Source organism: Hemicordylus capensis, chromosome 4 (genome assembly GCF_027244095.1).
Source record: "Hemicordylus capensis ecotype Gifberg chromosome 4, rHemCap1.1.pri, whole genome shotgun sequence".
Taxonomy (NCBI): domain Eukaryota; kingdom Metazoa; phylum Chordata; class Lepidosauria; order Squamata; family Cordylidae; genus Hemicordylus; species Hemicordylus capensis.
In genome coordinates this window covers 163,108,334-163,129,891 of record NC_069660.1, presented here as the reverse complement: position 1 = coordinate 163,129,891, position 21,558 = coordinate 163,108,334, and the positions used below count along the sequence as shown (strand labels likewise).

General features: G+C 47.2%; 1 protein-coding gene across 3 annotated transcripts in view; it reads left to right on the top strand.

Annotated features, from left to right (window-relative positions):
* Positions 1–21,558, top strand: part of FIRRM (FIGNL1 interacting regulator of recombination and mitosis) — an 88,352-nt gene that overhangs the window by 36,340 nt on the left and 30,454 nt on the right. For all 3 annotated transcript variants that reach the window (XM_053250740.1, XM_053250739.1, XM_053250742.1), the window contains exons 9-12: positions 8,293–8,373; positions 10,312–10,376; positions 11,887–12,035; positions 13,513–13,642. In XM_053250740.1, coding sequence (XP_053106715.1) covers positions 8,293–8,373; positions 10,312–10,376; positions 11,887–12,035; positions 13,513–13,642 — 425 coding nt within the window. The remainder of the gene's footprint in view (positions 1–8,292; positions 8,374–10,311; positions 10,377–11,886; positions 12,036–13,512; positions 13,643–21,558) is intronic.

Sequence of the window (21,558 nt, the reverse complement as noted above, 5' to 3'; positions counted from 1 at the left end):
GATTGATACTATCCTCGAGTCTCAGAGGGCCTCTACCAACAGGATTTATCAGTCGACTTGGCACAGTTTTTTACATTGGGCAGCTAGGCGTACGCTTCAGCTGGACAGGTGCAAGTTGAGGGAATTGTTGGTCTTTCTCCAGGATGGACTTTCCATGGGGCTGAAACCTAACACGCTCAAGCGCCAGGCGGTGTGTTTGGTTCAGATGCTGTTTCCGTGCCATCACGCCTCTCAAGCGAAGCACCCTCTACTGCGGAAGTTCTTGAGAGGGGCAGCACATTTTTCTCTGCCCGTCTGTCATAGTTTTCCATCTTGGGACTTGCATGTGGTCCTCCGGGGTCTTCGGTTTCCACCATTTGAACCTCTTCATTCCATCTCCTTGCAGCTGTTATCATGGAAGGTGGCTTTTCTTGTGGCCATAACTTCGGCCAGGAGGGTCTCGGAGTAAGCTTTATCGATCAAGAGTGGTCTGTGGATTTTTTCTAAGGATTCAGTTCGGCTTATTCCTGATCCCTCCTTTGCGCCTAAGGTGAATTCTTTTTTCCATAGAGCATCGGATATCTATCTCCCTTCGTTTTGTCCAGATGCACAACATCCCACAGAGAAGGAATGGCATCGCTTGGGCGTCCGTCGAGTGTTGAAAATTTACGTGCGTAGAACGGAGTCATTCAGAAAGTCGGATACTTTGTTTGTGGCATTTAAAGCATCCAAGTTGGGATTAAAGGTCTCAGCGGCTGTCATCGCTAGATGGGTCAAGTCGTGTATTGTGGTCTTATAGGTCTCAGAATTTGCCAGTGCCTGGTCGGATCACGGCTCACTCTACAAGATCGGTGGCCACGTCTGCTGCATTGTCATCTGCGGTGCCATTGGAGGAGATTTGTAAGGCAGCTACATGGTCATCTCCATTCACATTTTCCAGACATTATAAATTGGATGAACACGCAGCGGCCAGGGCAGCTTTTGGTCGGAGGGTCCTTCAGAGGGTCCTTCCGGGTCAATAAATCTGGTCTTGGGGGATATTTTTTCCCTCCCATGGTTGGTGCTGTGGTATCTCCCACGTTGGGTGACCACCTACACCAGCCGAGAAAGGTGCATTGGTACTCACCGTGAAGGTGTTTTCTAGCTGGTGTAGAAGAGGTCACCCAAGGCCCACCTGGGTTGTTTTTGTGTTTCTGGATCTCTGACCTAGGAAGGGGGGGTGGTCTTGTTGATCTTCTCTTCCGTTCGTTCTGCATAGTGTTGTGTTTCCTTTTCATGTTATGGTTGTATCTTCTGAAGCTTGAGCTGTTTTAGGTACTTTGTTTGTACTCCATCCCCTACAGGTCTCCAAGTAGCAAAGTCTCCATCCCTGGCATCAGTGTTGGAGCTGCACCATTCCTCGACATCAACAACAAAACCAAGGGATGCAGCTACTGCATAGTCAACAGTGAAGTTGATGTCGAGGGCAAGTTCCCTTCAACGGGAAGAGACATCAGCCTCAACACTGAGGAAGAACAAGCATTGACCATGAGAGTTGACGTCTTTAGAGTCAGCATCTCAACTGCAAGAGGATGTCACCCTTGGCATCGAGAGAGGAAGCAGCTCGACCCCAAGACACGATGTCTCCTTCGGTGTTGATTATCAATGTTGAGGAACGAAATCACTACAAGCGATGGAGAATGCATTGGATCAAGTTCTCAGTCCCTGTTATCTCTCCTTGACTCCACTGATAGCTTCCACTATACTATCCGCTTCCACTTTTAAAGGGTTTCTTAGCAAAAGAATAGATGTTGAGGAGAAATTGGATGATGCTCTTGTGGCTATGCCAAAAAACCCATCAGTGTCACCAGTGATATTTTACTCTCTGAGATCCTCCATGCACACTAGACTCTATGCCAGGGGTGGGGAACCTTGGCCCTCCAGCTGTTTTTGAACTACAACTCCAACCATCCCCAGCCACAATAATTGTGGCTGGGGATGATGGGAGTTGTAGTTCAACAGCAGCTAGAGGGCCAAGGTTCCCCACCCCTGCTCTATGTGCACTAGACACCAGTGAGATTTTACTCTCTGTGATTCTCCATGCGCACTAGATATAGCTGCCTACTGAGGGTGCTAGTAAGGACTTCTCTCAGTGCACCCATCGTTGTAAATGCACAGGTCATTGGAGTTCTCCTGCAACATATGACTGCTTTCATAGCCACAGGGCTACAAGAGAGTGGGATGAATGCAGGGAATACCATTGCACTATATCTCTAGGTTTCCCATATGATTATGAAGAATATCGCCTGTGGAAAGCACAATGGGCTTCTTCTGTGGAGTGCATGAGAAGCAACCAACTCCATTCAGCAAGTCTAGGAGCAGTACCACCTATTACTCAAGTGCATCAGAGTGTAGTGGTTAGAGTGCTGGACTAGGACTGTGGAGACCCGAGTTCAAATCCCCATTCAGCCATGAAACTAGCTGGGTGACTCTGGGCCAGTCACTTCTCTCTCAGCCTAACCTACTTCACAGGGTTGTTGTGAAAGAGAAACTTAAGTATGTAGTATACCGCTCTGGGCTCCTTGGAGGAAGAGCGGGATATAAATGTAAAAATAATAATAATAAATAATAATAAAGCTCCAATAGTGGTTACAGGCCTATATCTTCTGCTATGCAGACCCAGTCGTTACATATACAGGCGGCACAAATGGTGTCTGAAGGGTCCAGTCATGAGTTCCTCACGTGTTACAGTAACATCTGCACAGACAATTCAGGATGAGGGGAGACCTTCCTCAAAGGAGGATTATGGATCATCCTTGGATTCTGAGTTTGCTGCAACTGAGCATCCTTCTGACCTATCTCCAGATGAGAATGTCCAAGCTAGGCCTTCAATTTCCCCCAGCGAAGAATTGAAGGCCTACCACGTGCGGGTATCTGAAATGGCTGAGGCTTTAGGTCTAGAAATATACAGACCTCTGAGATTAAAGATCTGGACAGCATCCCAGTCAGCACAACTGGTTGCTCTACTCATGCTCCTAGTAGCATCTAAAGCTGTTTAGTCAGCATGGGAGACACTCAATACTTCCACACCAACCTCTAAACTGTTAGAAGGCCTTTACTGGGTGCAGGAGGATGACTGTTCTTTCTTGAAGATGAAGCACCCTACTCCGAATTCACTAGTGATAGACTGCACTACCTCTACCAGATCTAGCCACCGACAGCAGATAAAGAGGGCCGAAAAATTGACATATGAGTGTATTCAGCGGCATGCTTTTATCTATTAAGATTGCAAACTATGGTAGCCTGGATGGCAAAATGTCACAATTCTATATGGGGGGAGCTACATTCACCTTAAGTGGTGCAGCGGGGAAATGCTTGACTAACAAGCAGAAGATTGCTGGTTCGAATCCATGCTGTTACTATATCAGGCAGCAGAAATATAGGAAGATGCGGAAAGGCATCATCTCATACTGCACGGGAGGAGGCAATGGTAAACCCCTCCTGTATTCTACCAAAGACAACCACAGGGCTCTGTGGGTGCCAGGGGTCGAAATCGACTTGACGGCACACTTTACCTTTACGTCCCACCAGGATATTAAGGAGAGATTTGTAGATACCTTTGCGAAGTCCATTGACAACTCATGATATCATCACCTGAGTACTGCTAAACACTTGGCAGAATCAGAGTCTTGGTCTTTAGCAACTGCGGTGTCAATAAGAAGGCACGTTTGGATAACGGATAATACCATGGAAAGGTCATTAAAAAATCAAAGTACACAGCAAAAACATTTACATCTTCTGGTGCCCAATCTTATTTGTCTGCATGCAAAAAACCTAGTCTCCAGAGGCAATTGTACAAGTTTTTGGAAAGACAGGAGAACCTCATTATTTGCAGAACCGCTATCTGTGGTTCTGTGTATTTGTGGAGTGTCTCATTGACACCCATTTTCAGTATCCGTGGTTCCTAGGGAGCCGGAAGTGACCGCAGAGGTCACTTCTGCCTGCCATTTAGTCTCCGGGGAGCAATTTTGTGGCACCTTTCCTTCTAAAAATGGACTTTTAAAACCTACTTTCTGCTATTTTCTGTAGTTTGGGGGGGGGCATTTCAGGGCATTCCTGGGCACATGAGAGATTTCTGGCCACATACAGACCCCGTGGAGCACACCACATTAAGTTTTTTAAAGTTATTTTGCCAATTTTTGGGAGGTTTTCCCCATTTCCTCTCCACTTCAGAACCTAACCTCCCTTTCCCTATAGCAATAATGACTCATTACTCGTGGTTCCTTTACTTGCGGCAGTAGGTGAGGAATGGTACAGAAGGCCTTACCGCCAGTTTCAGCGCAAGAGTTATGGGGCTACGGGCAAACAACAACATGGTTCCCTCAATAAGCAGCAGGATTCAAACAAGCAGCATCTTTGATGCTTCAGCCATTCCACCAGTTCCTATTCAAGCCTCCACCATCATAAGTTTAGCACATTATGCATTTACTTGGCAAAATATACCATCAGATATTTGGGTGCTAATTATTGCTACTACTGGCTATGTGATAGAATTCAAAACCTTATCAGTTTATGCAGGCATATAATATACTCCTGCAACTTCTATGCTAAGGTTTTATTGGGAAAGGGAGCAATTGCCCCTGTGCAATGGATATCTCAGAGAGAAGGCTTCTACTCCTGTTACTTTCAAATGCTGAAAAGGGATGGAGGTACCCATCCCATAATGGATTTGAGGTGGTTGAACAAGAATGCTGATATCAGGAAGTTTTTTATGAGAACACTGCAAGATATCCTAGCACTCTTTTACAAGAAACTTCCTGGAATTGCTAGCTGTATTTCTAGCACTAAAATCCTTCCTACAATTACTACAAGGGTAGGTGGTCCAAGTGGCTCTAAACAATACAACCAGATGGGTACAGTTTGCAATCTCTTTATGCCCTGATCATACAGATATGGACTTGGTGCATAGTTCATCAAATTTTTCTGATAGTCCACAGCACCACGAATGGATGATACAAAAGAAATACTTGACAAAAATCTTCAGGTGCTGAGGCATGCCAACCTTAGATCTATTTGCAATGGAGGAGAACATAAAATGCATAAAATATTGCTCAAGGGCAGGTCTAGGGAGAAACTCCAGAGGGGATGTGTTCCATTGGAGCTGCAGGACTGAACTACTCTACATATTTCCTCCATATTCTCTGTTGGGCAGGGTAGTAGCTAGGATTCTGCAAGAGACCGCATCTTGCATTCTACTGGCCCTATCTATGGTGGCCATGCCAGGCATGGTTTCTGCAACTTCTTCGTCTCTCTGGATGCAGATATTGGTGACTACCACAATGCCCAGACTTGCTGTCCCAGGATGGGGATCAGATTCTGCATCCCACTCTAGAAACCCCAGGGCTCACAGCATGGAGAGTCAGTTTCTAGAGAAGAAATTTTTAAACTAAAGAAAGGTGTCCACTCAGTGTAATTATGCTTGCAAGTGGAGATTTGTGTCTTATGTTGGTGATTAGGGTTTTACTCCTGAAGCTGCAACAATAAGACAAGTGTTATTGTACTTGACAAGTTTAAAAAGCAGTGCCTCCCAGCAGTTTCTACAAAACATAAGGGATGGGATGGCAGGACTGTATTTTGTCATCCTGCTTGCAAAAGGTTCCGAAGGCTTAAATAATCTGTATCCTCCTATTAGTCAGCCAATTGAGCAATGGAGCCCTTTGTTTGTTCTGTCAGTGCTGACATAGCCAACTGAACCAATGGCAACCAGTTTTTTGAAATTAGTCACGTTAAAGACTGCCTTTCTTGTTGCAATAACTACTGCAGGGAGAGTTAGTGAGTTAACAGCACTAAGCGTTGATAAACCATATAAAATATTTTCCTGAAAAGGTTTTTATGCGGACAGATACTACTTTTTGCCCGAAGGCTGAGTTTGATTTTCACCTGAATCAAGCTATAGCACTTCCTACATCTTTCAGAAATCCATCCACACCTTTAGAGAGATCTCTACACCCTTTAGATGTGTGGAGGTCACTCCTGTTTTACTTGAGTAGGACTAAAGATTTCCATAGAAGCAAGCAACTCTTTGTGGCCTACAAGGGCAATTCAAAGGTTCTCCATATCTCGGCAATGACCCGGGTCTCACAATCAGTGAGACCCGGTTTTTGTGAGTGCGTGGGGAGAGCGGGCTAAAGGGATGGAGGAGGAGGAGCAGGAGTGCAGCTCACGTGAGGGTGGAGAGAACTCTGAGGTGAGGGGGCTGTGGTGTGGGGTGAAGGGAGCAATCAAGTACTAGTGTGCAGATGCTGTGCACGGGTTAAGCTAGTACCAAAGAAATTATCTTTATTCTTGTACAATAGCTTCAGTGGTTTCTTATTCACTACAATGTAGGATCAAATGCATAATGGTATCTGAGACAAAGTAACAACCTCCGAACTGGAAAGTCTGTATACCACCTCTTATACAGTTGCCCTTTCCCAACCACTGATTTCCTGATCGTGCATTTAAGTATCCACAACTGGGAAATTGTGTCTACCCTCCCCAACCGCGACCTGAGTATCCGCAGTTTGGCAACATTTTTTTCAAATTTGGGCGGTTGGGGGGGGCATTTCCGGGGGTCAAGGGATGGCTTTTCTATTTTTTTTACCTTTTCCGACCGCGCTTCCCCTAACCCCCTGTTTCCCATGCATTGCTATGCCTTGTCAACTGTGAATTTGCCAACCATGAGGGTTTCCAAGAATGGAGCCCTCATGGTTGGTAAAGGAAGACTGTATTTCGAACTTGTATTCAAACTAAGGTACTTATATAAGATTGTGTCAGTATATCAACAAAGGCTTTGCTTTCTAGTTACTGTGGTGACTGTTCAGAAATAACAAGCTTCTTTAGACTTTCAGTACCTTTACGGGGATACAACCTCCTTGGCTGTATATCCTGCGTAATCAACCATATACTGTCAGCATTTACATTTTATAGTCATACTTTCTTAACTGAGGTCATGCCTGGTGTGTAAAACCTACCCACCAACCTCCCAATTCCACCCTCAGTCCTGCCCTGGAGACCGTAACCAGAGGTCCTATCTCTAGCCCTAACCATCCCTATCTGTCAGTTAACTCCAGCTGAATTGTATAGCCTCCTGTTCACTCCATTCCAAAGCCCCTACCTTAGGAATCCTCTCCAGAGGAGGATCCTAAGTTTAAATTCCTCTTGATGGACAGATGTTACTAGCCAGTCACCACTGTCGGTGCAAGAGCGCCTTCACAGGCGCAGAACCCAGGATTATGAATATCTATGGATCACTTACAGATCATAAGTTACCGGTGAGCAACCTGTTGGTTTTTTTTTTTTTTTTTTTAATTGTGTCCCCCTCCACCCTTGACATTCTCTCCAAATGTGGCAACCCTAATAATGACAGAACTATTTCTGTTGTGATCTGTCATCTTGAAACAAGATGGTGGCTACTTTACTGCAGGCCTGTCTTTGGTAGTGGGGAGAAATCAAGGCAATTGCCCTGGGCCATTGTTCCCACTATGGTGTATGCTTATGCACATGCACACAAGTTATTGTCTGCTCAATTTGAGATCTCGCTCAGGTTGAATCAGGAAGGCCCCACTTAATGCATGTACGCGCACACTGCCTTGATACTGCTGCCCGGAACAAATATCTTTTTGTGCACAAATGATAAAAATTAGAGGGAACACTGCCCTGGACTCTATGACACCACCTCCATCTGGGGCACTCCTCAGCCACACAGCCCCAGTGAGGCACAGACGCTACTCAAAGGTACGGGGGTGGGGCATGGCGATTCCTGTCTGGAGTCTCCTCTCCACAACTGACCCCATGGCTGGCTACACAGAGCCACTGATAGTGCAGGGACTGGGACAATTGCCTCAGTTTTCCACCTCCAAAAGATGGGCCTGCTGCTGAGTAGCCGCCATCTTGTTGCAAGATGACAGATTATAACAAAAATACTTCTGCCACAATTAGGGTTGCCACATTTGCAGATAATTCTTGTATACAATCTTCAAGGTGGGGGGAGTACAAATTTTAAAATTCTACTTTTTTACCAGGATCCTGGACCCCATACACCTTGAGGGAAAGCCCTGCCCAACTGATCGGCACCACCTCTTTAGAATTCATGTGTTTGTGCTCTGATATAAATCCAGGTCCAATGTTGAAAAAACTGGTTCTGTTGGTCCTACTTAGAAAAGCTTGTTTTTACAAAAAAATGATAAAGACTTTCTACTAAGTACTAATTTAATGTCTCTCTTCTTTTACATAGTTTGCCAAGTCACTGTTTAAAGCTGTTCATTGAGCTTTGTTATTTCTTCTTTGGATTAGGAGAACGTTGATTACAAGCTGTTCAAAAGGACAATCAAGCTGTGTCAATTCTTTGCTGTTTCCCTGGTACACTACACCAAGGTAAGAGCAGATGGATTCAATAAGAAGGAAAAGCTAATTCTCACTTGCGTATCTTGTACTTTTGCTGTGAAATGTTCTGCTTAACTTGGAGAAAACCATTGTGTGTAAATGGGGATGGAATAATAATGAACATTATTTGCCTACATTTCATTATGTCTCATAAAGGGTCTAATTTGTGAAGGAAATTGGTTTATGTTATCTGCTCTATATCTCTGTTAATTTTGGAATCCCTCTTCACTGTAGTGAAGCTATGCACTGAAGCAATGTACTGTCTCCAAATAATATCTGAATATGGCTGAGTGTCAAAGCTTTCCTTCCCTGTGTATCAAATTCTATTTCTGTTCAAGTCTGTTGCTATGCCAGACATCTTCTGAAGACACTTTCCTGTGTAACAGTTTCTGAACGTCTGCTCTCTTCCTCCTTCTCCCTTAAACCCTTTGTTCTACTTTGAAATTATAATGCTTTGATTGATTAGAACAACATCCCCTCAACTCCTAGAACTGCTACCTTTTTGAACTAAGCTTTCCTTCTAAAGGTGGGAGTGGTGAACAGCAGCCCTGGTTTTAGTTTGTTTGGATTCCAGCGCACCCATACCCTGAGAGAGAAGCTTATTTTTTGTTTTGGCTGAGCGTTATGCCTGCCTGCAATGATTTAGTAACTCCTTTGCACATTGTAACGCAATTATCTTGCTCTGATTGGGTTTTACACTAACCTTGTAATTAAGCCCCTCAACTTTTCCTGCCTGCAAAATACTGTATTCACCTGCTTGGGGGCTTACGATTCTTGATGGTAGGGGTTAATTTATTGGAGGGATTGATTAATTAATTTGTTTATTTCTTTGCCTCAACTCTTTGTGTACTGCAGCTTCAGCAGTGTTTGCAGTGTCCATGATGTTTCTGGCAGCTAGCTACTGCCAAATGCCATCTTTTACTGCAGAAAAATTAACCTATGTCCCCTCTGAGCCATTTTCTTGCCAAAACCTGCCTTCCTATGGGCCCCCAGAGATTTGGGGCACAGTTTTTGGTGGCCTGCTACTTCTGACTCAATTCTGTTTGGGGCTGGACCCTGAATAATTGCTATTTTAAAGTACTCTACCACCACCACTACCACTAGACAATGAGATATTTAATGTTGCATCTACTTTGGCCCTGAGTGTGGTGCCAGGGACAGCTGGCCTTGGGGTAGGAAGCATGACTTGTCCCCTTTGCTCAGCAGGTTCTGCCCCGGTTGCATATGAATGGGAGTGCATGCATGACCACTCTAAGATATCCTCCTTAGGGGATGGGGTCGTTCTGGGAAGAGCACCTGCGTGCTTGCATGCAGAAGGTTCCAAGTTCCCTCCCTGGCATCTCCAGGATAGGGCTCAGAGACTCCTGCCTGTAACCTTGGAGAAGCTGCTACCAGTCTGTGTAGATGATACTGAGCTAGATGGACCAATGGTCTGACTTGGTTTATGGCAGTTTGCTGTGTTTGTATGCTCCTTGTTAAAAGTTGCTCCTTGCCTAGGCCAGAGTCTGACATGTTTGCTGGCTCAGCTGTATCAATCAGGGTCCAGAATAAGAACATTACTATGTTTGCATTACTATGTTTGCATTTTGGTTTCCCCCCTTTAGCACTGCATATTCGAAGCAATTTGCTACTTTTGGTAATGAAGGCTCGTTTCTGAAAAGATTTGTGAAGAGAGCTTTAAAAGATGTAAATCCTATCTTGTATACAAACTACAATAGATTACGTTAAGGTTAATTACAATAACAGCAGAGATGCAGCAAGGCGAATGCCAAGACAAAGTTTGGCTCCATAGGCATTTATTATAGCCTTGCCTTCATAAAGATTCCATAGGGGCTTTAGGCAAGGCTCCAGCTTATGTGAGGAAGTGATATAGTTTTTCATTTAATAAATTTTTAATTAAAACAGTAATTGAAAATTTTGGCTTTACAGGAGTTCACTCCTTTCTTGATGAATTCTTGCTCTCAGTTACATCAAACATATCTTCAAATATACAGGTAAGAGAAACATAATTGTCATTTAATTTGGTTTCGTTGCATAATTATCTTTCTATCAATTTTTATGTGCCTGAGCTTAGAAGAAATTTGAAAACCACCTTCCTGATATGATGATTTGCAAACTGGGTTGCAACACCATGGGCTAGCACATGACGTCTCCCCACATTTCTTGCATGCAGAAATTGTCCCTCCTGGTTTGCTTTAACCAAGGTTTAGTATTCCATCAAGATTAGTGTGGTAAAAGCTATCCGTGAGCGCCCTGCTAACCTTGGATTTAAACCCGTTAAGCATGTCTTCAGAACATCGACAGGCATATAGAAAACTGCCTCCTGCTGAGTCAGACCATTGATCCATCTAGCTCAATATTGATTTTCATCAGGCTGCAGCAGAGGGTGAGACAAGCAGTGAGGCCTCTCCATTGTTCTGAGGAGGACCAACTCTCATCTGGCCCCTCCCCTCTGTGAAAAACCAAGTCCTCCTCCGCAGTCTTTGTCATCAGGCTGCAGCAGAGGGTGAGGCAAGCAGCAAGGCCCCGCCATCAGCCTGAGGAGAACCCAGTACCTTCCCCACCCCCACAACTTCTAACTTTTGTTTGGAAGTGTCTCTGCATCTCCACTCCCCTTGTACAGCTTCTGCCTGTGGCAGGGGAGCAGGTTTGTCAGAGAGTGAGCCCTCTTTGGGACTCTCCTCCCATCTGATCATGACGGAAAGTGTTATGGGTGAGCACACACTCCAACTCCCTTCCCTGCCTTAACTAGCTAAATGAATGGAAAAAGAGAAAATGAAAGACGGATGATCGCTGAGGTAAAGAACATCGAGGCAGCACTCCCTATCCGGAGCAAGACAGGGCCGACCTGTGGATGTGAAGGAAGCTCCTCCCGTAGCATATGCAGTCCTAGCTCAAAACTGACTGGCCTTCTCTCAGAGTGGCTGGGAGGAGTTAAACCCATACCTGGATGCACTTCTCCAGTGCCAGAGATTGGGACTCAAGAGAGAGTTTTCTTGTGTGGGAAAAGATTTCCATAAGGCTTAAGGAACCTATAATGGCACTGCAACGCTTCTGCCATTACCTAGAATTGCAGGTGCTGCAACTTCTCACAAAACAATCATATATTGTTGCTCCTCTCCAGGATGATACAAACACACAGCCCTGGAGAAGAGCAAAAAAGGCTGATTTTAAAAAAAGAAGCAGCAGCAGCAGAAACAGTGCATTGCCGTAAATATACCTTGTGTTTAGTTTATTATACTAAGCCCAGAGATTACTATGAATATGGGTTTTGTGGGAGGGTGTGGGGAACCCACATGTAAGCACCACATCAGTGTAAGAGCTGCAGGAGTTGAAAATGAATTTTTAAACATGTATGTGTTGCTGTTGTATGTTTCTGTATACAGGAGGCTAAAAAGAAAAAAGATTGTGTTCTAGTTTTTACTACTTTGAGTCTTTGGAATTCATGCTTCATGGTATTCAGAAAGCAGTGGTAATGAGGCATTCCATTTTGTTTCTTGACAGCAAATTTCCTCCCAGTCTTCAGGCTCCAGTGATTTCTGAGGCCCATCAGGATGAAATAGCCAAGGGATTCCTAGTGGCACTGGATACTCTCCTTCCTCAGCTGCTCTCTTTTAGACCTTTCCTAGAAGTGGTGTTAAGTAAAACTTTAAGTGAGTTCAAAAGCCCTGATTGCACTGCATCCTCTTGCATTAGTGAATGCTACTACAATGCAACCTCCATTAATTTCAATGGGGCTTTGCAGCATTAGTGCTTGATGGATTCGTGCTTCAGATCATGTATTACTAAGCCTGTGGGCTGGTTCAGATGTCATGAAGAACCGCAATGAAAGCCTCGTCATGTGTAACCTTCCCAAGTCCCTGGAGTGCATGCTCCCTCCTCTGCCCATGCAAATGTCTGCTTCTGATTTAGGCCAGAGTTAGTTAAAATCCCCGCCAGTGTGCTTCCCAGACTGTGCCTAGTAAATATAATTGTAGTCAACTGTATTGGGCAGCAGTGATATAGGAAGGTGCTGGAGGCAGATGCTCTCTTCAGTGACAACAGCAAAGGCATCAGCTCATACTGTGCTGGAGGAAGGCAATGGTAAACCATTTCTGTATTCTACCAAGTAAACCACATGGCTCTGTGATTGCCAAGAGTCGACGCCAACTTGACAGCACTATCTTTCCTTTCTTTAAACCAAAATTGGTCATGATGATGTTTAAAACAACCAATCTTACTTTATTCTAATCTACTTATTTGAAATAAACTGTGGTCTGTAGCCAGAGTTTGCAGATAGCAGTTTATTTCAAGTGGGTAGGCTGGAATAAACCAAGATCTGTTGGTTCAGACATCATAACCATTCTTGGTTTATTGTGACCTAAACCAGAAGCAGATGTTTGTGCAGGCACGGGAAAGGGGAGCATGCACTCCCAGTGCTTGGGAACATTGCATGGAGCCAAGCATCAGCTGTTTCACGTGACATCTGAACCAGATGCTGTTTTTAAGGATTTCATTTTCTTAGATCTTCTACTCTTGAATTGTTGGTTAGCTAGGAATGCATGTTCCATAGTTAACTAACAAATATATAAAGTTTCTTAATAATCCCATTTAATTCTTGCGGTACAGAACCTTTTGTACAAAAATGTGAATTTTGAACACTAGAATAAATGGGGTATTGGACCATTTTATGCAATTCAGTGCTAGTTTGAATGGGTTGGTTGGCTAGGTGGGACGAGAGCACTCTTGCTACAACAGCAGATGGTTAATGCTGATGGGATGGGGGAGGAACACAGTGGGTGGAGATCAAAGTCTGACACACACTGGCTTAAACCATAAAGTTTTTGGTTTCCTTATTACCCTGTGATCTATGAATGAAGCATGTCGCTACAGTTAAGTCAATACAATTGTCCTCATTTTACAGAAGTAGAATCTGGAGTTTTAGCTTACAGATGTTTTACAAATCCCAGATTCACATTCTGCAGCCACTAAAAGCACTGTTATATAGGATCTAAATGGTCTCAACAGTTGTAAGTATTTACATAGTCACAGAATTATAGACTTGTTCTGTCTGCCAGGGCTTGATAGCTCTCTACAAATTCAAGCTTGTTTTTAAGGTTTTAACACTTTTTTAAAAAAAATTGCCTTCAGATTTGTCTCCCGAGCTGCACTTTCCACAGTGTCGTCTTCTGCTTTCTGTAATGGACATGTTACCATCCCAGCCCCAGGACGTACAGGCTCTTTGGAACACAGGAAGTGAGTTCCCAGAAGAAACTCCCAGGTAATTCCTTGATACTTGGCAGGCAGGGGCTTGTGTGGCCTGTCATGCTCTGTTAAGAAACTCAGCACCCTGGATGTGCTATAAAAGCAAGCATGCGCTGGCCTATTGAAAGATGGGTGGCATTCATGTTTAGTGAAGAAGTATTAATATTTATCATGAAATTGTAGACTCAAGCTGAGATTTTTCTTATTCTCAGAAAATCAACTCAAATAGATACCTTGGAATTTGGATTCGGATTAATCTTGAAACAATGAATGTCACCATAAATTAATCTAGGAAAGCTCTAAGGATTTAGACTGCTGGTTCAGTTGGCTATCATGATTGGTTAAAATTACACTGATAAATATGAATGTTCTCCCCTAGATTCAATTCTTGTCTTGTGTGACAAAAATAACACTTTTTGTGTACAAGGAGGGTGGGTGGAGGATTTTCACCACCTTCCCACCTGTTCTTTCTGATGCTCCCTGAAAATATGTCTCTGATGTTGAGGGACATTGGTAGCAGCAGAGGAAATGTGGGATCAGATTTGCAAAAAACCACCCCTATGCCTGCATGCACACAAATGTTACGCATTTGCAATGTTCTGATTCCTGATGCTGCCTGACTTGGTAAGTGGGCCCCTGTCACCGCATCCTACCTCAACCAGCATCACCCCTCCCTCTCCCTGCCAGTCTACTCCTAGATCTTCCTGACACTCTCCCAGATACCTTTGGGGTTTTAATTCAAGTCCCAACTCTTATGATGGTGGGGGAAAGGTGGGTATCTAAGAAAGGGGTGTAGGGTGGGTGGTCTAGATTTATGATGTGTGTGCCACACATACAGCAGCTAAAATAATTTTTTTTAAACCCCAAATAAAGAGCAGTCTTTTCTTTTTTCTTTGTGAGGAGGCCTTTTTTGGAGGGGGGGCAAAGATCAAGCAACAACAACAATGGGGTGAGTCTAAGAGGAGGGGGGAGGGAGATTAATCACTGGCCTCTCTACGTCACCCTCCCAACTCTCCTGAAAGCCCTAGTACCTAACGAAGATTCCCTCCCCCAAAGCCGTCTTCTTTCAGCATCTTCATCTGGAGTCTGATAAGGAGCTAAAGACAATCAGTCCTTGGCACACACACTGGGGCACTTGACAGCTGTGGGGTGGCGAGGGGAGCTGAGCACCACAGGGGCGGGCACCCAGCCACTCTAAACAGTGAGAAAACAATGAGAAAACTGAAAGCGGGGGGGGGGGGGGGAATAGCTGCAGCACCTAGTTAAATCACTAGGTGCTGGTACTGTGTAAAATAAACAGCAGTTACTGCAAAATGAAAAGAAATTGGGAGAGACAGATAGGCACAGGCTCTGTCTCCTTCTGCCTCCCCCCTCCCTTGTCCCTCCCTCCAGCCAATGGGGACACAGTTGCCTATGCCAACCATAGTTTTGAATTATAACCAACCAACCAAGAAGCAAGGAGATCTCCAGCCAATCGCTATTTAGTGCCAGAAAACCAATCAGAAGTGTTAGAATGGGCAAACAAAATGGCTACTCAAATCTAGGAATCAATTTGATTTGAGCCAAGGCCGATTAGATTTGGCCCCAAGAATCATCTTTGAATCCAATGGTGATTTGATTTGAGGTCAAATTGACCCGATTTGAATCGATTCGCCAATGAATCTCTTATGTACATCCCTAAAATTTATTGGTATTTAACACCTATCCACTTAAAAGCCGCTTAATTTTCCTTCAGAGGAGGGTTGCATCTGCAGCTAGGATGGGTTGTCTCGACCTCCTGCTCCTAGACAGGGCCAATCAAGAGCTTCGGCTCACAGCAGGAGGGAGGGGCAATCCCCTGATCTCCAGTTCTTCGCCCTGTCTCGCTCCAGCAGGGCCGTTTCTTCGCTGCTCCTTCTTTTCGCTTGCTGTGGCCTTACTCTCTGCCTATATCTCGGCTGTGTACCTGTAAAGAGCAAGGGGAGAAGAAAACAGGCTGATTATTACCCATTCCTCTCGCGGCTCCCTTCATACCCCTAGCGGAGATGGAGCTTCAACGCGAGGAGAGAGAGGTTTCTCCCTCTCTCTCTGAGGACTCGGTAGCACACTCTGTGTGTCAGGCTCAGTGGGCTGCGGCCTCTGCTCCCGCGCTCAATACCCGGGCCCAAGGATCGGCCAAGGCCGCAAAGAATGCCAAGAAGCTTTCAAAAGCCCCATCGGTGCCCCGTGCTTCCAGGGCCCGATCTCCTCTCCAGTCGCCCGCCCACGCAAGTCCACTCGAAGGGGGCGGGGGCGATTCCTGCAGGGGCGATTCCTCCGTTCCCGTACTGCAGCGGGGATCGGAGACTGTGGAAGATCTTTCTGGTGAGCCCGGGGTTGCGGCGCGTGGGGGATTGGGGCGCGGGGACTCCCTTTCCACCCCCCCACTAAACGTTTTTGCCCAGCCACCGGGCCCAGCGTTGCTGCCGCTGCGAGTAGCGCGGCCGCTTCTGAGGAGGAGGAGGACATCCCTCCCCGCTTTGCGGCGCTCCTGCGGCGCGTGGTGGCCGAGGAGCTCCAGAGGCTGCCCTGGCCCTTCCAATCTGTTGCGGCGCAGCAGGTTCTTCCTGCCCAACCACCCGCAGCGCCATTTTCGCTCACCCGCTTCCCGCCAATTCTCCAGGGGCGGCCATTTTGTCTGCGGCCCAGGGCCCGGCTCCTATTCCCGGTCCTTCCGCTCCCTCAGATGACGGTCCGCCTGCCCTATCCCCCTGTGGCCCGCCTCCTCCCCGTTTGGTCGCGCTGGTTCCCCGTCCAGCACCCCGCGACCTCCCTACTCCATCGGAGTATTCAGGGTCAGATAGGGAGGAGGGGGAGCTCTCCGGGGATGAGGAAGACCCTTCCCCGTCTCACCAGCCTAATTATCGGCTGTTCTCACAGGCAGACTATTCTGTCCTGCTCCACAAAGTCAGGAAAACCCTTCGCTTGGGAGGAGTGACACCGTCCACCCCAGTGGACACCGAGGGGGACCCTTCTGTGCTGCCTCCCCTGAAAGGTCAGGAGATTGCTGTTCCTTGTCCCCAGCTTTTCCTGGACCTCTTCCAGGCCGAATGGGACAAACCCATTGAGGGAAAAGGGCCCCCTCCTGCTGTCAGGCGCATGTACAACCCAAGCGCCTCGCTTTCTGATAAACTCAGGGTGCCTTTTGTAGATACGGAGGTGGCTTCCCTTGTCACGGGAGCAGTACTCCCTAAGGAAGGAGAAGACGCATTAAAAAACATAGAAGACAAGAAATGCGACGCTGCGCTGCGCAGATCGCATGAGGCAAATGCCCTCTCCATCAAAGCCTTGGTTGCCAATTCTATTTTTGCAAGGGCGGCAGTTTTGTGGGTGCAGGAACTTGTCCCCATGGTCCCTCCTGAGCTGCCCGTACTGCGCCAAGGTCTCAATAAATTAGGAAAGGCGGTCAGATTTCTGGCAGACTCTTCGTTAGATGCTGCCCAGTTGTCCACCAGGGCGCTGGCTTCCGATATCACAGTTCGACGCCAATTGTGGCTCAAGAGCTGGAAGGTTGACCACAAGTCTCGTGCTAACCTTGCCAACTCTGCCTTCAAAGGAGGAAAGCTTTTTGGTGAAGCCTTGGAACCCGTCCTTATTCAGACCAAGGATAATAGGAAGGCCATGCCATCCATGCCTTCCTCTCAACGTCAGGACCGCAGGAGCTACTCATCTGGATTTAAGGGCTACAGGTCTTCCTTTCGCCCCAGGCATAGCAGGCCCGATAGGTCTAACTGGAATAAGGCACAATCTTCCTTCCAAGACAATGCCTTTCGCAGGTCCCAGCAGTCTGGCCAGTCAGCTAAGCCAGGCTTCAAACAAAGCCAATCCCAATGACTCCCCTCGGGGCCCCCGCCTTCCGGTTCCGGATTCCTCCACAGTGGGGGGCAGGTTGGGGGAATTTGCGCAGGTCTGGGCTCGGACCTGTTCCGATGCCTGGATATTGCAAACAATCTCTACAGGGTACTCTCTGGAGTTTTCAGTGCAACCGCCGGACCGGTTCCTTCCCTCCCCCCAATCTCACAGGGTTTCCAAGCACCACCTGATGGAGGAGGCCATCTCTCACCTGCAGGACGTTCAGGCAATCGAGCCTGTCCCCCCCGGGGAACAAGGGAAGGGAGTTTATTCCATCCTTTTCTTGGTTCCCAAGAGGAACGGGGAGTGGAGAGCCATTCTAGACTTAAAATCTGTCAACCGGTTCCTGCGGAGGAGGGGCTTCCGCATGGAGACGCTCTGTTCCATCCTAGTGGCCCTGCAGCAGGGGGACTTCCTAGCCTCGGTAGATTTAAAGGAAGCCTACCTTCATGTGCCTATCCACAACCAGGACCGGCGCTTCCTCAGGTTTGCTTATTCGGCACGCCACTTCCAGTACCGGGCTCTCCCCTTCGGTCTGTCGACTGCGCCTCGAGTGTTTACCAAGATCATGGTGGCACTCGTGGCGCACTTGAGGACCAGGGGGGTCCACCTGTACCCGTACTTGGACAACTTGTTAATCAAGTCCCCCTCCCTCGACAGGGGCCACAAGGATGTCCAATTAACCCTCTCCGTGCTGGAGGCCCATGGGTTCATTGTCAACAAGCCCAAGAGTTCCCTGACCCCTCAGACCAGGGTTCTTCACCTGGGAGCCATGATCGATACGGTACAGGGGACAGTCTGCTTGTCCGAGGAACGCAGGAATTCCCTGATTGCGTCCTGCCGCTCTCTAATTGCCTGCCCCAGGACCAACGTTCTGGCCCTGTCCCAGTTGCAGGGCCGCATGGTGTCCACCCTGGGCATAGTGCCATGGAGCCGGTTTCACTCGCGCCCGCTTCATTGGTTCCTTCTCAGACATCAGTCCCACGTGATGGACCGCTCCAGGCTCCCCATCACTCTTCCACCTCGGATTGTTCAATCCCTGCAGTGGTGGGTGTCCCCAGCCTTATCGAGGGGGACCAACTTCCTCCCACTGGAACGAATCCAGGTGACCTCGGATGCCAGCCTTCTGGGTTGGGGCGGTCACTGTCTGCAACATGTGGCGCAAGGACTTTGGTCCGAGGCCGATCGCTCCCATTCCATCAACTGGCTCGAGTTGAGGGCGATCTGCCTGTCCCTCCTGGAATTCCTTCCAGTAGTTCAGGGCCGTCATGTGTTGATACGCACGGACAACGCCACAGCCAAGCACACGTAGCTCGGCAGGGCGGGTCAAAGTCCAAGGTTTTGATGAATGAAGCCTCCCTTCTCCTGACCTGGGCGGAACAGCACCTCCTGTCGCTGGAAGCGGATCATGTCAGCGGAAAATTGAACGTGCTCGCGGATTGGCTAAGCCGCTCCCAGATAGACCCGGCGGAGTGGTCTCTGGATCCTCTGACCTTCAGGCACATAGTACAAAGCTTCGGTCAGCCGGACATAGACGTGTTCGCAAAGCCGGAAAATGCCAAAGTGGTTCGTTTTCTGTCCAGGTACCAATCTCCGGGAGCGGAGGGAGTGGACGCTCTGACCTTCCGGTGGCCTCAGGGGCTGATCTATGCCTTCCCACCGTTCGCAATCCTCCCGCAGACAATTCAAAGGATCCGGATGCTGCAGGCGGAGGTCATTCTGGTGGCCCCTCACTGGCCACCCAGGCCCTGGTTTTCGGACCTGGTGGAGATGTCCATCCAACCGCCTCTCCAGCTGGGGTCGCACTCCCAGTTGCTCAGTCAGGGTCCAGTGTTTCATCCGGATCCGGCCTGGCTCAATCTATCCGCCTGGAGGTTGAGCGGGAGGCGCTAGTGGCCTGTGGTTACCCTCAATCTGTTCAGGCCACGATCCTGGCGTCCAGGAGGCCTTCCACGGTCAGAGTCTATCAATCGACCTGGAAGATCTTCTCAAGATGGTGCAGTGCTCAGGGTGCATCACCGAAATCCGCCTCTGTAGGCCTGGTTTTGAGCTTCCTCCAGCAAGGCCTGGACAAAGGGCTCCGCCCTAATACCCTGCGTCATCAGCTCTTTGCCATTTCTTCTGTTATACCTCTGAAGGGCTCTTCGCTGGCTCAGCATCCTCATGTGCGAAGGTTCCTCAAGGGGGCCGTGATTATTAATCCTCCCCCAGTTCATAGGTTCCCTACCTGGGATCTTAATCTGGTCCTGAGAGCCCTTACCAAGGCTCCATTCGAACCTCTGAGGTCAATTTCTTTACGCCTTTTATCCCTTAAGGTTTTATTTCTGGTCGCCGTGACTTCTGCAAGGAGGGTTTCGGACCTTCGTTCTCTGTCTGCGCGTAAGGAATTGTGCCTCGTTTACCCGGATTATGTGCTACTCCGCACAGATCCTTCCTTCATCCCTAAAGTGAACTCTGTGTTTCACAGGGCTCAGGAGATCATGCTGCCCTCCTTCTGTCCTAACCCCTCCTCTCCCAAGGAGCGGGAGTGGCATAAGCTGGACGTGCGCAGGGCAGTGAGGATCTACCTATGGCGCACCAAGTCCTTTCGGGTTTCGGACTCCCTCTTTGTTTCGTTTCGGGAAGGTTCCTTGGGAAAACAGGTTTCCACTACTACCTTGTCGTGCTGGATTTGCCAGTGCATTAGATTGGCATACATCAGTTCCGCAACCCCAGTCCCAGAGGGGATTACTGCGCATTCCACCAGGAGCGCAGCCACTACAGCTGCCTTTGCTACCTTGGCTCCCCTGGTTGACATTTGCCGCGCTGCCACTTGGGCCTCTATTTCCACCTTCGTGAGGCATTATAAGATCCACGATTGGACCTCGGCAGACGCGGCCTTTGGGAGAAGAGTATTGCAGCAGGTGGTTTCTCCCTGAGCCAGACCTCAAAGCTCCCACCCGGTATATCAGGGGCTTTGGTAGGTCCCATCCTAGCTGCGGATGCAACCCTCCTCTGAAGGAAAATGAAGCGTTGGCGCTTATCTGAAAGATCATTTTCTTCAGAGGTACGGGTTGCATCCGCCCCCACCCGCTTTGTCTTTTGTCTGGGCTGTTTAACCTGCTGTCCTGTTATCTACCTTCCCACCTGTCTCCTATGTATCTGTGGGGCGGTTTTGCTCTGGGGTGGCTGGTACCCCTTGCAGGGGTTGAGTTGGTCATGCCGAGTTCTTTTCAGCTGTTCTCGCTGGGTTTTTTCTGCCTGGCTATCTGTTTATTACTCTTTTTACCTTGAATTCTGACTTGGTTTCTCTGGAGCAGTGCTAGAGCTGGCTATGAACTGGAGATCAGGGGATTGCCCCTCCCTCCTGCTGTGAGCCGAAGCTCTTGATTGGCCCTGTCTAGGAGCAGGAGGTCGAGACAACCCATCTTAGCTGCGGATGCAACCCGTACCTCTGAAGAAAATGATCTTTCAGGTAAGCGCCAACGCTTCATTTTCAGAATGATTCATACTGGAGGTGTCATCTGCTGGTTTAATACATATGTTCTGGTGTTGTCCTAGATATTTTGAAATTCTAGAAAGAGATCTTAATTGATCATATATATTGCTGGATATATCCCAAGCACTCCCAAGATAGTTTTACTTGGTTACCTTAGATATCTGGTTTTAGTAAATAACTTAATAAGTGTCCTAATGGTAGCTGCTAGAACATGTATAGTAGCAAAATGGAAAGTTCTTTATTTACTGTTAGTTTCACATTGGTTTAACAAGCTGTGACCATTACAAAAAGGATGGTAGAAGGATTACGCATAAGCAGATTTGGGGTGACTTTTATTGAATACCTGAATAATAATTTCTCAGTTAATGTATAACCTTTTGCACAAAGTTCTCTCCTCTGTAAATTTAATGTATTTTGAAAAACAAATCTTTCACTGTTTTAATATTTCCACCAATTAATGTCTTTGTAAATATTTGTATTTGTATACATTCTTCTGAAATAATAAAATAAATTTAATAAGTGAAGCAAGTTAGGCTAACATGATTATAAATTGTGATAAAATTTTGATAGTGTTGACTATTCTG